The sequence below is a fragment of the Camelus dromedarius genome, chromosome 15 (genome assembly GCF_036321535.1).
Source record: "Camelus dromedarius isolate mCamDro1 chromosome 15, mCamDro1.pat, whole genome shotgun sequence".
Classification (NCBI taxonomy): Eukaryota; Metazoa; Chordata; class Mammalia; order Artiodactyla; family Camelidae; genus Camelus; species Camelus dromedarius.
Genome location: NC_087450.1, coordinates 33,858,027 through 33,875,484, shown reverse-complemented (window position 1 = coordinate 33,875,484; position 17,458 = coordinate 33,858,027). Strand labels below are relative to the sequence as shown.

Here is a 17,458-nt window from a genome sequence, read left to right as displayed (position 1 = left end):
AACATTATGCTGTCTGCCAGAAATTAACACAACATTGTAAACTGACTATACTTCAATAAAAATAAATATATAAATAAATGCAATAGATCCAAATAGTATAGTTCTTTTTTTATTTATTTTTTTGTTATTTATTTATTTAATTTTTTCTTTGGAGGGGGGAAGGTAAGTAGGCTATTTATTTAACTTTTTTTTTTTTAATGGAGGTACTGGGGATTGAACCCAGGACCTCATGCATGCTAAGCATGTACTCTACCACTGAGCTATACCTTTCCCCCCGAAATAGTACAGTTTTGATTCAACACACCAGCTCTCATTTAAAAAAGAAACTAACAAACTCTTCTTTAACAAAAATTATATTTTACTTTTTTCATAAAACTTGTACTTCCATTCCACTTCTCCCACATAATTTTGCTCTAATGTAATATGTTTAATGGTTGAAAAAATTTAAACATCCTATCATACTTCTCTGCAACAATAAAAAATGTTTTTATATCTTATTTCTCTTAATTTCTTAATTTGTGACTATATTCTATAAATGTCCATTTCTTCATTGTCATTATAAAATTTAATATATAACTAATTAAGCAAAAAAGTAAAATTTTATTGGAACTGCATCTGTCAATGAAACAGATATGTTTTTTCTTTTCAATTAGTTCATGTCGTTTTAGCAGTTGAATATTTTACATCCATATTAACAAATGAATATTTCTTATTGGTACAATGATACTGGTTCATCATCATTTCTATTCCTATTTTTGTTTTTACAAATAAATGGGCTGAAAACTCTTATTTACTTAAAGAGGAATGGAAATTGTATCAAAGGAATCTTAAATTATTTTGCCTCTTCTCAGATATACGCAAAAAAAACATCAATTTGATCTATCATCATCTATCATCAAAAATTACCTTTATACCTATGTTGTATTTCTATGGAGGAGGTTTGACTTGAATATAATTATGATGAAATTGTCCAGCAAGTTCAAATTAAGGAACATCTACAAAACAACTGGCTTAGCATCTCCAAAATCATCAGTGTTAAATAATATCCCGAGTGATCACTGTATTGTTAGGTGGGAAAATATCCCTGTTTTTGGAAAACATATGCTTACTCATTTAAGGATGAAGTGTCAAGATGTTTGCAACCAACCCTCAAGTTTTTCAGCAAACTCATAATAATAATAATTATAGATAGGTAGATAAATAGAGCAAATGAGGCATAGTAATGGTGATGAGGGGGATAGCACAAATGAGGCAAAATGTTCACAATCTAGGTAAAAGATACAAGACTTTTCATTGTATTTTTCCTGCAACTTTACTATAGGATTGCTATTTATAAGATTAACAATTGGTAGAATCTATTCTTAATGATTTATCTGCTGTAAAATCAATTATGTTCTTCTAATTTCTTAAAACCAAAATTTAACAATCACCCAACTTGTAATAGGATTTATTACCCATTGTTAGAATCATTCACTTTCTCACTTCCTGGGAGGTACTGCATAAAAAATACTTAGACCAACCAAGACTTATCCCAGTGATAGCTAAATACACTGGTTACTCTGCTACTTTGAGGCACTAGTTCTAAATCTGATAATATTAGAGAGAATTGGGACATTTAAATATTTCAATACACCTCTGTCAATACAACTTTTTTTTATTAAATATTTGTACCTTATCATGTGGTTTAAACATATTTGCATCAAAACCTTGGGACTGCACACTTATCGCAGTCTATGAAAAATTCCTGCCATGTAATAGGTTTGAGAATGACTTTGCAAATTCAATCATTCAAATCAGATGTACTTTCTTAAGGAATAGAATGATTTTTTTCAATTCAAATGATGTGTAAATACATTTCTTTACAACAACCTCATTTTTTAATTCTAAGAAAGACAGAGAGAGAAAGAGAGGGAGAGAGAGAAGGGAGGAGGGCGAAGGAGAACTGAAAAAAAGAAAGGGAGGGAGGGAGGGAGGGACTGAGCATTGCCATGAGTCTGCTGCCTGGATGAAATAAGGTGCTTCTGGACACTCTATGAATCCTACTGGTTCTCTGGGTATTTCCTATCAAAGCCCTCTTTGCTTTACTGTCACATGCCTCGCTCTCAAAGAATAGCAGAGGCAAGATTGCTAAAAGAAAAATACTTTGTGGAGGCAGTGGTGAAATGGGTGAAGGGGGTCAACTCTATAGTGATGGATGGTAACCAAACTTGCAGTGGTGATCATTCTGCAATGTCTACAGATGTCAAATTATAATGCCGTACACCAGAAACTTATATAACAAAAAAGAAAATAAAAATATTTTAAGTGGTCTCTTTCATTGGCATCCATGGGTTTTTACACCCTGAGACAATGCGCCTTAATAAGATTCAAGACAGTAAGGAGAATGCTTTCCATTTGTGAAATGGGAGGAGGAATTGTGAAAGGAGAATACTGCCTTCAGGATTGGCATGTTCTCAGGCAGATTGGTTCTATGAAAGTGCACACATTGAAGTCGAGGACTTGGAAACAGGTGTCTTTAAAATTGTGGTTCTCAAACTTTTTGGTCTCAGGACCCCTTTACACTTAAAAATTACTGAGGACCCCAAAGAGCTTTTGTTTCATGTAGGTTCTCTCTATCAACAGGTACCATTATATATTAGAACTAGGAATTCTTTTAAATATTTGTCTATTAATTCAATTTAGAACCAAAAAGTCCATTACACACAAATGACATATTTTATGGGAAAAAAACCTTTTTTCCAAAACCAAAAAAGAAAGTGAGCAAAGTAATATTGTTTTACCTTTCTGCAAGTCTGATTAATGTCTTGCTTAACATAGAACAGCTGACTTCTCATATCTGTTTCTGCAATCAATGTGTTGTGCTATGTTGTTTTAAAGTATATGAAGAGGAGGGAGGATATAGCTCAGTGGTAGAGAGCATGCTTAGCATGCATGAGGTCCTGGGTTCAATCCTCAGTACCTCCATAAACAAATAAATAAACAAACAAACAAAACTAATTTCCTCCCCTGCCAAAATAAAAAAGTATATGAAGAGACCCCAATGTTCATACCAGCACTATTTACAATAGCCAAGACATGGAAACAACCTAAATGTTATACATACGTATCTATTCTTTTAAGATTCTTTTCCATTATAGGTTATCACAAGATACTGAACATAGTTCCCTGTACAGGAGATCCTTGTTGTTTATCTATTTCATAGAGTAGTATGTATTTGTTAATCCTGAACTCCTAATTTATCCCTCCCTCCCACTCCCTTTCCCCTCTGGTAATCATAAGTTCGTTTTGTATGTTATTAAGGGCATTCTTAGATGAACTGTTCTGAGTACACATTGGTGGAGAATACAACTACTAACACAGTTCGGTGCCACTCCCACTGCTGTCTTCCTCCTGGCATTCAGGGAGTGCAGTGTGGTCTTAAGTGATGCCACATGGAAGCCCTTCCACCACACCCCAGGCTGCAGGAGCTCTGCTCCCATAGCAGTGCTCCCTTCTAGGGCAGCACCATCTCACCTCATCATCAGTGACCCTCTGGTTCTTCCTCCCACTACGAGGAGGGCAAGGGTTGTCCTGGTTATGCTTAAGGCCCACTGAGTGACATCATCTATTAATAAATATGACTCACTTTCTTTTTTAAAATGTACTTTCCCTTTTACTTCTTATGAAATCATGAACTTTTAGTAAGTCACCAAAACATAGTCCTGATTAACAGACCCTATCTGGTGAATCCCAGTTTTAATCACCCATCCCTTCCCCAGCCACCTCTCACATTGACCAATTCAGAGAAAATTGGTAAATCTAAGTCTGTGATTTGAAATGAACACAGACAGCCCCTAACTGATAAATACTTGATTTCCCACACCAGTCACAAACACTAATAAAGGCCCCCGCTCTGCCAGAACTCCTATGAGTGAACAAAAGGCTCTGGTTAGGGGAAGTGCTTTGGAAGAACCGAACAATCTGGGGGCCAGGGTGGGCCTCACTGAGATCCAGCATTTGGCCGCAAGGCTAGTTAGAAACAAGAATCAGTCATCGCCCTCAAGAACATAGGTATGATCTCTATCCTTATTTTATGCAGGAGGAAATGTCACCAATAAAGCCCATTAACAATTCCCGGTAAATAAAAATAGAATCCAGGTAATAAAATAAAGGCTAACCTTTTTATCATTTCCTTTGTGCTTAGTCGAGTTTCAGTTGCTCATAGAGGGCAGACGTCTCGCCCTCAGTATCTCAGACCAGAGTTCCTGGTGCAGACCAGCTGCGCCCAACACTTGGGCTCCCAGGGCCCAGCACAGAGACACTGCCAACAACACTCAATTCAACATGTCAGCCATGTCGGCGATGTCGGCGGAGGACTGAGTGCAGAGATGCTGCGCACGACACTCAATTCAAGATGGCGGTGGCTGGCAGAGTGCAGAGACGCTGCGCCCCCACCCTGCAGTCTGGAGCCAGAGCAGCGCAGCTGAGCCCCCAGGAGAACTCCGCCCTCTTCCCCTCCCCACTGAGGGGATCTCTGTGAGACAGCTCCGCCCACCGCCTGTCGGGACTGCCGGACCGCAGGCCTCTCCATTCTTTGATCAGGGAATAAAGTTTTCCTTTTCTTCTGACACACTCAGTCCCGTTCTGTTGGCAAGAAGGGCACCAGGCAGGTGGACCATTGTTGGGGACCAACTTGGGAGGGTCAGTAACAGAAACTCAGGCTTAGGGAAGGAAGGTGCCTGAAGGTGCCCAGCTGGACAGGCCCAAACCCTTGACAAGACCATTCTAGAGCAAGGGTCAGCAAACTATTCCTGTAAAGGGCCAGACAGTAAATATTTTAAGCTTTACAGGCGGTACGGTCTCTGTTGCAACTGTTCAGCTCTGCCCAAGTAGCAAGTAAGCTGCCATAGACAATATGTAAACAATGTGGCTGTGCTCCAATAAAACCCTATTTATGGACACTGAAATTTGAATGTCAGGTAATTTCCACAAGTCAAAAAACTATACTCTTCATTTGATTTTTCCCCCCAGTATTTAAAAATGTAAAAACCATTCTTGGCTCAGAGGCTGTACCAAAACATGCACTGGGTCTGAGCTATCTGCAGGTCACCATCACCAGTCCTGCAAAGGAAGGTGTAGGTGAGGCACAGCAGAGACCTGGTCATACAATGGTGTCAGGGCCAGCTTGGCCAATTACAACAACATCTTCTTGACCCGGAAAATGAAAAAGGTAAACCCTGCCACCACAACCTGGACCAACACAGCCAGCTGAGAGCAGCTTAGATGCAAGATTCAATCAGGGTAGCCCTTTGAGTGCCAAGATAAAATGTGGTCCAACTGGCCTCACTGGCTCCACCCTTCCCCACCAGAGTCTGCCCTCCACTGGGACCAGAGTGATCTTTTTTTTAAAAAACACCTTTACTGTGGTACAATTCCTGTGCAGTAAACTACACATATTTCAGAAGTACAATTTGATGGATTTTGATAGATGTGTACACAATGAAACCACCACCACAATCAAGATAGCTAACATTTCTATCACAGAGTGATCTTTTAAAATTAAGTCAAATTATGTCCTCTGCTTAAAAACCTACATTCAGATACAAATCCAAAGTTCTGACCATTTTGTCTTTTAAAAAGAAGACTATCAAAAATAGATCATCTTATAAATGCTGGAGAGGGTGTGGAGAAAATGGAACCCTCCTACACTGTTGGTAGGAATGCAGTTTGGTTCTGCCATTGTGGAAAACAGTATGGAGATTCCTCAAAAGACTAGGAACAGACTTACCATATGACCCAGCAATCTCACTCCTGGGCATATATCCAGAAGGAACCCTACTTCAAAATGACACCTGCACCCCAATGTTCATAACAGCACTATTTACAATAGCCAAGACATGGAAACAACCTAAATGTCCATCGATAGATGATAAAGAAGCTGTGGTATATTTATACAATGGAATACTATTCAGCCATAAAAATGACAACATAATGCCATTTGCAGCAACATGGATGTCCCTGGAGAATGTCATTCTAAGTGAAGTTAGCCAGAAAGAGAAAGAAAAGTACCATATGATATCACTCATATGAGGAATCAAAAAAAAAAAAAAACAGAAGACAAATGAACTTAAATATAAAACAGAAACAGACTCAGACACATAGAATACAAGCTTGTGGTTGCCAGTGGGGAGGGGGTTGGGTAGGGACAGACTGGGAGTTTGAGATTTACAGATACTGACAGGTATATATAGAATAGATAAACAAGTTTGTACTGTATAGCACAGGGAAATATAGCTGAGATCTTGTGGTAGCTCACAGTGAAAAAGAATATAAAAACGAATATATGTATATTCATGAACGGCTGAAAAACTGTGCTGTACACCAGAAATTGACACAACATTGTAAACTGACTATAACTCAATAAAAAATATAGATCATCTTAGTTGGTACATCTATCAAACTTTACAAGATCTATATTCCTCCACCTTCACCCCCAATTCCCTACCACTCTGCTTCCTTGCAGACCCTTTGAGGGTCTGTACTTACTGTGTTCTATGCTAGGAATTGTGTTGCTTAGATATCTTCACAGCCGCCTCTTGCAGCCCTCCTGGTCCTTGTTCAGACATCCATCACCTTATCAGAGAGGCCCTTGCTGACCACGACTAACATTTACTATGTAAACCCCTTTCTCTGCTTTATTCCTTCACTTATCACCATCTGTTATATACTTATTTACTAGAATAGATGGTTCTGGAGGGCAGAGACTTTGTTTTGGTCACTGCTGTATCCCCAGCACATAGAACAGTCCCACATACATAGTAGCTGCTCAATAAATGTTTGTTGCATTTAATGAATAAATGACTGCAGAGCCATAAAACCAATTTGCAATTGATTTCTTAAAATACAACATGCTTACAGGTTGAAGACAACTTATAAATACACACTCTCCTACCAAAACTGAAGACGCTGTTGTATTTACGTGATTCTTTCACATGTATAATTCATTTAAACATACATACTGAGTGCCTACCCATGAGCAAGGTATTGAAGCACGTAGTGTTGTGAAGCATAGAATTTCTCTCTTAAAGAACTTCTAGACTAAAAGGAAGCCAAGACATAGTCACAAACAATCTCATGAAAGGACAGTGAGAAGGGGCCTAAGACAGGGGAAGAAAGAGCTGAGCAAGTTTAGCTTCCTGCCAGGTCTTCATTCCTTCATTCTTTATATTATTAATATAAAACTAGTGCTGAATTTCATTCATATTTTAGAGAAAAACTTGGCAGTATCTATCAAAAGAATTTTTTAAAACACAATCCTTTTAACCCAGCTATTTTTTCACTTTGGAATTTATTCAACATATACACTGACACCAATTTGCAAAGAAACATGAAAAAGACTGTGTTCTGAGCCACTGTTTGCACTTTTGAAAAACTAGAGCCGAACTAACTATTCCACAGCATGCTATAGCAGGGACTTTGGAATCAAATGCCAGTTCACGACTTACCCACTATGTGAGTCTGACATACTACTTAACCTATCTAAATCTCAGTCATAAAATGAGGATTAAAAACGGTACTACTTCATAGGGCTGTTATGAGACTTAGACGACAAAGTACATGTTAAAATTTAACAAGTGACTAGTACACATTAAGTATTCAATAAATAGTGACTATTACAGCCATTACTATTATTGACAAGACAGACACGTGTTAAATGAATTATGGCCAATCTACGCAATGGAATACTATACAGATTTTAAAATGGAGAAGGAAGATTTATATTAACAGATATGGAAAAGGTTCCTAGATGTTAAGTGAAAAAAGCAAATTGCTAAAAAAGATTATAAAATAATCCTAGTTATAAATTTAAAAAGTGAGGGTGGGGGTATAGTTCAGTGGTAGTCCTGGGTTCAATTCCTAGTACATCCATTTAAAATAAATAAATAAAATTTAAAAGGTATTTGTATAATATGTATATGTAATTATATATGCAAGCACACAATGTATGTACATATACACATACACACACATATATATATGAATGTGTGTATATATATGCAAAAAATTTCTGGAAGAATACTCAGAAACTGGGTAATAGGATCGAGAAGAAAGGAGCATGTTTACTCTTCACTTTGCAACACTTAGAACCATACTTTTTGCCAATGCACAGTTTTCATTTAAAAAAAATTAAAATAATGTTAAAAATGACTTGCTTGGTGTTGGGAAAAGCTGGACAGCCGCATGTAAATCAATAAAGTTAGAATACACCGTCATATTATACACAAAAATAAACTCAAAATGGCTTAAAGACTTAAACATGACAGGACACCACAAATGTCCCAGAAAAAATCATAGGCAAAACATTCTCTGACATAAAGCTTAGCAATATTCTCCTATGTCAGTGTACCAAGGCAATAAAATCAAAGCAAAAATAAACAATTGAGACCTAATTAAACTTATAAACTTTTGCACACCAAAGGAAACCATCAACAAAACAAAAGACAACCTACAGACTGCGAGAAATATTTGCAAATGATGTGACTGACAAGGGCTTAAGTTTCAGAATATACGAACAGCTCATAGAACTCAATAACAAAAAAAACAAACCACCCAATCAAAAACTGTGCAGGAGACCTAAACACGCATTTCTCCAATGAAGACATTACAGATGGCCAATAGGCACATGAAAAAATGCTCAATATCGCTAATTATCAGAGAAACACAAATCAAAATTATAATGAGTTATCACTTCATATCAGTCAGAATGGCCTTCATTTAAAAGTCCACAAATGATAAATGCTGGAGAGGGTGTGGAGAAAAGGGAACCCCCTGCACTGTTGGTGGGAATGTAATTTGGTGCAGCCATTATGGAAAACAGTATGGAGATTCCTTAAAAAACTAAAAACAGGCTTACCATATGACCCAGCAGTCCCACTCCTGGGCATATATCCAGAGAAAATTCCAATTTGAAAAGATAACATGCACCTCCATGTTCACAGCAGCATTATTTACAACAGCCACGACATGAAAGCAACTTAAGTGTCCACTAACAGATGAATGGATAAAGAAGATGTAGTGTACACACACACACACACACACACACACACACAATGGAATACTACTCAGCTGTAAAAAAAAGAATGAAATAATGCCATTTGTAGCAACATGGGTGGACCTAGAGATTATCGGACTAAGTGAAGTAAGTCAAAGACAAATATATGGTGAAATCTAAAAAAATTACAGAATGAACTTATTTACAAAACAGAGACTCACAGACATCGAAAACAAATTTATGGTTACCAAAAAGGGAAAGGAAAGGGAGGGATAAACTGGGGTTTTGGGGATTAGCAGATACAAACTACTATATACAGAATAGATAAACAACAACATCCTACTGTATAGCATAGGGAACTATATTCAATAACTTGTAATAACTTATAATGAATAAGAATTAATATATATGTATAACTGAATCACTGTGTATACCAAAAATTAACACAGCATTACAACATTGTAAATCAACTATACTTCAATTAAAAAAAAAATACTTGCTTACCAAAGGGATTTCAGAAAAAAACACTTTGATTAGGTATTGAAAAAAGAAAGTTTCTGCTGAATTCTAAAATTGGCAGCAGATAGAAAACCCTTGTACACATATTAAAGGAAACAGTCCACTGTGAAAGAATAGACTTTAACTGAGGTTCTGGGTTATGTTCAATCCTATCAGAGATCTAGTAATTACTGGCTTCTGAAAATATCCACCTGATCTGCAAAGTAAAAGTACTAAGACTTTCATCTTCAGTTTCAAACAATGCTTTTTATATTTAAAGTACTTTAAAACCTATTGAATTTATATAATAGTGACCTAAAAGGCAATAGAAATAATATAATTGATTTTCAAATTTCCATCACCTGGTCTTTCATTTTGATTTCACTTTTTTATAACTTGGGCTTAAAATAACACCTTAAGAAATTTAAACATCTTTACATCTCCTCAAATTCTCACCACCACAACACAAAGCAATACAAATTAAAGATCAAAATTCTATCACAAAGCAACTTTTACAAGTAATTTCTAAAGAACAGATTAAAATTACAGCAAGCCTTTGCATGCTAAAGAGATTTAAAACTCAAAAAGAAAACACTGCTGCCCAGACTGACTGAGGGACCAAAAGTAAAAGGAACAACTATTTTACATCTGGTTCATCTTTTAGAAGTTTTGACTAGTAAACAGCATCTTTTGATGAAATAGGCAGCAGTGCTTCATAATTTTAAAAGATGACTACGTCTGTATGTTAAAATGCCAAAAAGAACGTTAATCTTCTTTGGCAACGTTGAAACGATACTCAGATGTTACTAGAAGGCAAACTGCCTGAAAAATCTGTAGTTTGTCTTATCAACCAGATGAAACATTAAGAATATCATCCATTCTAAGATTACTTAGTTACCAGAATTGCTCACTAAGGGAGCTTGTAAATGTGTTCACCAAAGATCTTTAACAGAAGGGATAGTCTTCTCCATGAGAGGGTCTGGGTTGTACAGAAAGAAAAATGGTCCATGATCCCTCTCCCACCGACCCTCAGGAGATTCCTTTTCCAGAGCCTTCTCCTCACAATACCCCCAAATAGGAAGCAGACCCTTGCAGAGGAGAACTGGATTCCCAGCTCACTACATTTGGGTCAAGGCAGGTGAGCAAGAGGGACGTCGATGTCTGTGGGCCCTGCCACTGCTCATATCTGGTAGCTCACATACTTTCCTAGTGCCGGCAGATGAGTCACCACTAGTAACATAATAAAAATCCACATATTTACCCAAATCTAATCACTCTCACTGTCTCTCCCCTGCTGTTCCCCTAGACCAAGACCCACATCCTCTCCCCTGCCAGGTCTTGCTGTATCATACTGCTGCCCCCTCGAGTTCCTCCTCTACCCAGGGGTCAGTGGCATTTTGAAAATACATCAGATCTTATCTTTCCTCTGCTTTAAAACCTTTCAAAGACTTGTCGCACTTGGAATGAAATCCAAACTCTCTCCCAGGGCATGCAGGACCGCCTGAGAGGTCCCTGCCTCCCCTCGAACCCCATCTACCCCTCTCCTACCCCTGGACTAAATGCTAGCCCACATGGGCCTTCCCTTTGTCCTGTAGACAAGCCAAGCTCATTGTCATCTCAGAGCCTCTGCACGTGCTATTCCCGCCACCCAGAACACTCTTCCCTCCCTTTCCCAAGGCTGGGTCTTTCTCATTATTCAGGTCTCAGCTCAGGTCACCTCCTCACGGCCTTTGCAAATGAGCATCCCTGCTGCATTCTCTGCTGTGATTTTCTTTCACTATCTGAAATTCATATTTATCTGCTGACTTTGTTAACTGTCTCCCCCTCCCTCTACCACCTGTAGGCCACCAGTTCCCAGCTCCATGACAGCAGAAGCCCTGTCTTGATGTACCTCTGTATCCATAGTGCCTGGCACAGTCACAGGAGTCAAAAAAAAAAAAAAAAAACAAAAAACACAACCACCAAAAAAAATGATTGAATGGTTAGAATCATAATTCTTAAAATCATTATGTATTTTCTCAAATAGATATTAAAAGTACAGCTACTATGTTCTAAGCAATTGTGGTTTTCTTTGAATTAGGTCATAAATTGGAGAACAATGTATCTGCAACTCGTATCATTAACAAAGGACTAATTTCTTAATTCTTTTTAAAAAGCTTCCAATTGAGAAAGTCATTGACAAAATGAGCAAACAGTATATACAGCTCACCAAAAAGTAAGATAAATGACTCCTAAATATATGTGAAGATGCACGTTTTTACTTGAGGCAAAAACAAATTAAAACTACTAGACACCATTTTTCACTTTCTAGCATGGTAAAGATCAAAAGTTTAATAACACTTTGTAGAGTATGAAGAAACATGGTCTTATACATTGCTGGTGGGAGTATATACATTGATAGAACCTTTTGGTAGAGCAATTTGGAATTATCTATGAAAATGCCAAGTACAAATGCCCTTTGGCCCAATGACTTAACTTTCAGGAATTTATCCTATGGATATACTTTCTTGAAAGCAAAATAACGTACACTTACAAAGATATTCACTACAGCACCTCCTACAGACCAGAAACAATATTAAGTGTCCAGAAAGTCTAAGATGTCCATTCAATGGAATGTTATGCAGCTGCATAAAAGAATTGAGTAGCTCTTTATAGGCTGATATGGCATCTCCACAACATGTTGGTGATTTTAAAGGAGATTTCAGGACAGTGTTCTCACACTGTTTTTTGTTTGTTTATTGTAAATATATATGATATGCTTGTAAATACAGAGAATGTTCCTGAAACGACACACAAAATGCTAGGAACTCTGGTTACGTTTAGGGAAAAGAGCTCCATGGCTGGGGAATGAAAAAAGGCTTACTTTTGTAGCTTTTGAACTATAAGGTATTATTTATATGACTTTTAACCACCCCCCAAAAATCAGCTTAAAAGGATCCTATCCATACACAAAATGTTTCCAAATTATTGATTTGGAAGACCACTCAAGATTTCTTCCAAACGTTACACCGTGTACTATTCTAGAAGTTCAGAGGCTGGGGTGGGAGCATATAGTTCAAGTGGAAGAGTGCACATTTAGCATGCAGGAGGTCCTAGGTTCAAACCCCAGTACCGCCATTAAAAAATAATTAAACAAATTTAATTACCTCTCCCCCACCCCCCAAATAAAAACACAAACCAAAATTTCAGAGGTTAATAAAAACATATATTCTTATCTTTGTTCCTTTTGCACAATAAAATAAGTACTTGATAAATAATTATTCCTCAACTTAGTAGAGTTTTTTCTCATTTCAGCACAGAATCCCACCTTCCTCAACTAAGAGTTCTACCGCTTAAACACCTCAGCCTTACCCCACACAGCTCTTCCATCTACACAAGAGAAAATATATTCCTGGAACGTTATATTTTGAAATGTTATATAAACAATAGATTATTTATTATGCCTAAATAATAATTTTTTCTAAAAGATGCTGGCATAATAATTAGTATAAGAGAATTTAGATGCCTTCTAGGGCATTTCATCTTGCCTAGTTTTGGAGCTAAGACATGTTTATATGAAAAAATAACCACCAAGCTAGGAAGGATATTATAGATACCAAATAAGTCACACAAGTAAGCAATCCCTCAAAAAAAAAAAAAAAAAAAAAAAAAAAAAAAACCTCAGGAGGAAATATCACATCTACTAGAGTAGTCAGGAAAGGCTTCAAAAGGGAAATAGAATCTGAGTTGTGCTTGACAGATGATCCAATTTCAATAGGCAAGGGACTGACTGCACAGTAAGGGACATCTCCATGGTTCAGGAACTCAAGTGAGCAGGCGGGTCTGGACAAACGGAGCCTGGCAGGTGGCAGGCAGTGCTTCTAGCTCCTGGAAATCCACTTAATCAGTCCCTGAACCTGCATCATTTCACTGTCCTGGATTTTTTTTTTCTTCCTAATACCCTCCAGAGTCGTCATTTCTTCTCCATTCTCACCACTTCAAAGCAATCCAAGATCTCATTCCCTCCCTCTACAAAAAATCTCCAAACTCATCCTTCAATCTCCACCATCTCCAACTGGCACAAAAATCACATTTGTTCCTTTATATGCATAATCCACTGACCTGACACTGCCAACAGCTAACCACTCCCTGCAAAATAAAAGTATTCTTCCTTTCATTCCAGGGCCTTCCAACATTTGCTCTCTCTCCACCTCTCCATCACTAGACTCACACTCCCTAAACATAATACACAAATGTCATGCCTATGCCCATGATGCTTCTTTTACCTGGAAAAGTCTCCTTATTTTGTTCTCAAGTGGGGCACACATGGTTGTGTAAGTTGCTCACGCTATAGTTTATAGAAACGAAACCCCGCTGCCAGTGTTGGGCAGTGCACAACCTCTGCAACCTTCTAAAGATAGCTTGTTTCCATCTTCCCCCACTTTGAAGACTTTCCCAAAGCAACACAATTATTGATCAGTTGTGCCTCTGATTCCTACATCACCAATCTGACACATTTTCCTTGCAAAAAAAAATTTACAATATTTGGAACACCAATAGTGCCCTGAACACAGCAGATATTCAAAAATGCTTGCAAATTATGATATGTAAGTTGACAAAGGCAGATTGTAGTTAAACCATAAAAAGCCTTAAAAGCCAAGAGAGAAGTTTTGACTTCATTTGGTAGATGTCAAGTATGGTCGAATGATGTTTTAGAAGGACTAATTTCAGCAACCACAAGTAAACGGGGTTTGAGACACTATTCTCAAAGTACCACCTTAGCTCTGTTGGAGAAGACCAATGGAAAGCTCCCTCGGTAATGTGCAGGCTCCTCAAGTCATTCAGTCATCCTTCAGTTGATCTGTTTGGGATTATAGATATTGGTTTTCATATACCTACATTCACAATGAAGCTTAAAACTGGGCCATTAAGCCAAGAAAAACATGCTTTTGCCTGAAATATCTGCGTATCTAGGAAACAGTTCTGACTTGAATAATTATACACATACATAAAATACATATACACAAATTAAACATTTAAACAGTTCTGACTTGAATAATTATACACATACATAAAATACATATACACAAATTAAACATTTATCTTCTTCCTTCACTTCTTTTGCAGTCTTTCTCTTTTCCATCTGTCTCTTTTCTTTTTAGTTTCTTTCTCTCTCTCTCTCCCCCTAAAATTATTATTCATGTCTCCCATTCCTTTCCAAATGCTTCATCTTAATGATCTCCCCAAACTTCCTCTATTCCCCCAAAATTATTATTCAGGTTATTTCACTGTTCTTGCTTATACACTGACTGAGCCGACTCCCCTCAATACTTATACTAATAACTCAATTCTCCCATTTCCTTTGCTAATGTAGCTTGAACCTTCACTTACCTTAGAATTCTACAATTACTAGTGAATCATTTCAAAGTCAATCATTTATGGCTCATTTTCCTATGGCCCTCTATAAGAATCAAGGGCACTTATGTATTTAGGAATATAAATTAATTTCATTGTACTGATGGAGTACCAAGTAAGTAATTCTTATCTGTAAATTGAAAACTCAGTTAGGAGCTAATAACAGTAAATAAAATGAGTCTTCTAATGAATTTCCTTTCAAAGCATGTATCTTGGATTTCATGCCAAGGTGACATATCAGTAATGGACTCCGGGGTACCAGACAATTTTATTTACTTCTTAGATTTAAACAAAAATCTTTACTCTCCAAAGGAAGAATTTTACATGGAAGTAATCCACTGCAGTATCAAGACACACAGCACCACTAGAACCATGCATCTGCCTATCAGGAAAAGATTACCACGCATGCAACCCAATTTAAAAAAAGAATAGAGGGAAAATCTTAAAATAGTACCAAAGGTAAAACAGATTATACAGTTTTGTGTTTGTGCCCAAAGAGGCTGTCTCCCTTGAAAATCTAACTTTACTGTTTATTCCTCCCACCAAATATGCAAAATAAACTAGTACTAAAAACAGAAGTATGTTATCACTACTGAAGGGTAAGCATGATCCAAGGAAAGGTCAAAATATTTTCCTTTCATCGTACTAAAGTGAAAAGAAAAACTATTAAATACTAGAATGCTGTTTCTGGATTCAGGGCAGTTTAAATTTTCCTCCTTTCTCAAGGTTTTCCCCCTTCCCATACTGAAGATTCCTCTAAAAGTCAGTGTGTGAAACTTCGGTACTAAACAGTGGACAGACAGGTACTTTGCTAACTCCATACTTCATAAGAAAAGAAGAGAGAAAGGGCACAGATGTCCTTGATGAAGCACAATGAAAAATTGGCAAATAATTCAAAACTGCTCTTAGCCCAAGGTTAAATTGTTAAATTAGAACAATAAAAGTTTTGAGAAATCTAATTAACCGGTTACTATTTGCTCAAAAGTATACTACAAAGATGGGAGGTTTGTTTATCTCTATCTGCCCCTCCCCTTGGCTGGCGATTCGCCCTCAAGAGGGGCGTCTTTTGTGTGGACCTGAGCCGGCTTGTACTGGGGAAATGGCGGGGATTGGGTGGCGGTGGGGAGGAGGAGGTGTAAGGACCAAACCTCCCCTTGGCTGGCCGCGCCTGGGGCCTCGTTGGGCCCAGAACCTGGGCCTGCTCAGCCTCCCGGAGGCAAACAGGACGAAGACTGGACCGACGGACGGGACGGACAGACGTGACATGACGGACTGGACGGGCAGAGAAGCAATGCGTCCTACCCGGAGGGCTCCCTCCCAGGGCCGGCGGAGTACCTGCTCCGGTCATCCAGGCTGCGGTTGTCGGCCGCCGCAGCGCGCCAGTCGGGCAGTGTGCTGGCGCACAGCACCACCATGGACACGATCACAAACACCACCGACACGCTGGCCAGGATCTGCGCGGCCAGCGACGACGTGGGCTCCTCGAAGGTTCGCCTCATGCGCTCCAGCCAGCGCCGGGAGGGGGCCGCCTCGGCACCGCCAGATCGCGCCTCGTCGCGTCCCAGAGTACCGGGCTCCTCCGCGGTGTAGAAGGTGTAAGTGTCCGACATACGGTCGTCGAGGCGGCGCTGGCAACAGTACTCCAGGTGCGCGCCCTCCAGGCCCCAGTAGATCATCTCGTTATAGAAGGAGAGCTCGCACATCCGCGGCGCGAAGCGCAGCTTGCCGTGGCCGCGCACGTAGAGCAAGATGAAGCCGAAGGCCTCCGAGTGCCGGTCGAAGAAGTACTCGTTGCGCTCGCGGTCGTAGTCGTCGCACACCTCGAGCACGTCGCGCTCGGAGCGGCAGCCGTGCAGCCGGCTCACGCGGCGCAGCGGGAAGTCCTTCAGCAGCTCCCGGGACAGCGAGTACCGGGCGCCGCCCACGTTCAGCACCACCGAGGCCGCCCCGCTGCGCCCGAAGGTCATGGCTGGCGGCCCCGAGACCCCGAGGTCCGAGGGCGCCGCCGCTGCCCCCCGGCCGCCGCGCGGGTCCTGCCTGCCGTTGGCTGACGAGGGAGCGCGCCGTCGGGGCCCGCAGGCAGTCCGGCTGGCTCTCCCTCCGGGTTCTGCTGCTGCCCTTCGCTGGCCCGGGGGCCCCTCGTCTCTAGCCTCCTCTGCAGCCTAGCGTGACTGTTAGCGATGCTCCCTCCGCGCGGCGGTACTTGCAGGTAGTCGGGGAGTCCTCTCCGGCGCCAGCGCTGCGCCCCACTGGCCGAGAACCTGGCTGCCAGCGCCGCCGCCCCTGGCGCCCGGGGGATGCCCCCTCCGAGGCCGGAGTGCCCTTTCAAGGCGGCGGCGCTGTCCCCCCCTGAGGGGCGTGCGAGCCGAGAGGAGGTGCCGGTGCGGGATGGCTCCGGGTCCCCGGCGCTCCCTCCGGCCGCGGCTCCTGCGAGCGCCCCGCGGCCGTCCAGAGGCGACAGGCAAAGTGAGCGGGTTCGGAGGAGGCGAAAAGCCGGCTCCAAGAGGCGGGGGCGGGGCCTCCTCGCGGTTCCCC

The 17,458-nt window shown here is 40.2% G+C and overlaps 1 protein-coding gene across 1 annotated transcript in view; it reads right to left on the bottom strand.

The window, feature by feature from the left end:
* KCNG3 (potassium voltage-gated channel modifier subfamily G member 3) overlaps nucleotides 1-16,890 on the bottom strand; it is a 35,944-nt gene extending 19,054 nt beyond the window's left edge. The window contains exon 1 of the mRNA XM_031466923.2: nucleotides 16,226-16,890. Within this exon, the coding sequence (XP_031322783.1) occupies nucleotides 16,226-16,890 (665 nt within the window). The remainder of the gene's footprint in view (nucleotides 1-16,225) is intronic.
* Nucleotides 16,891-17,458: the final 568 nt, after the last annotated feature.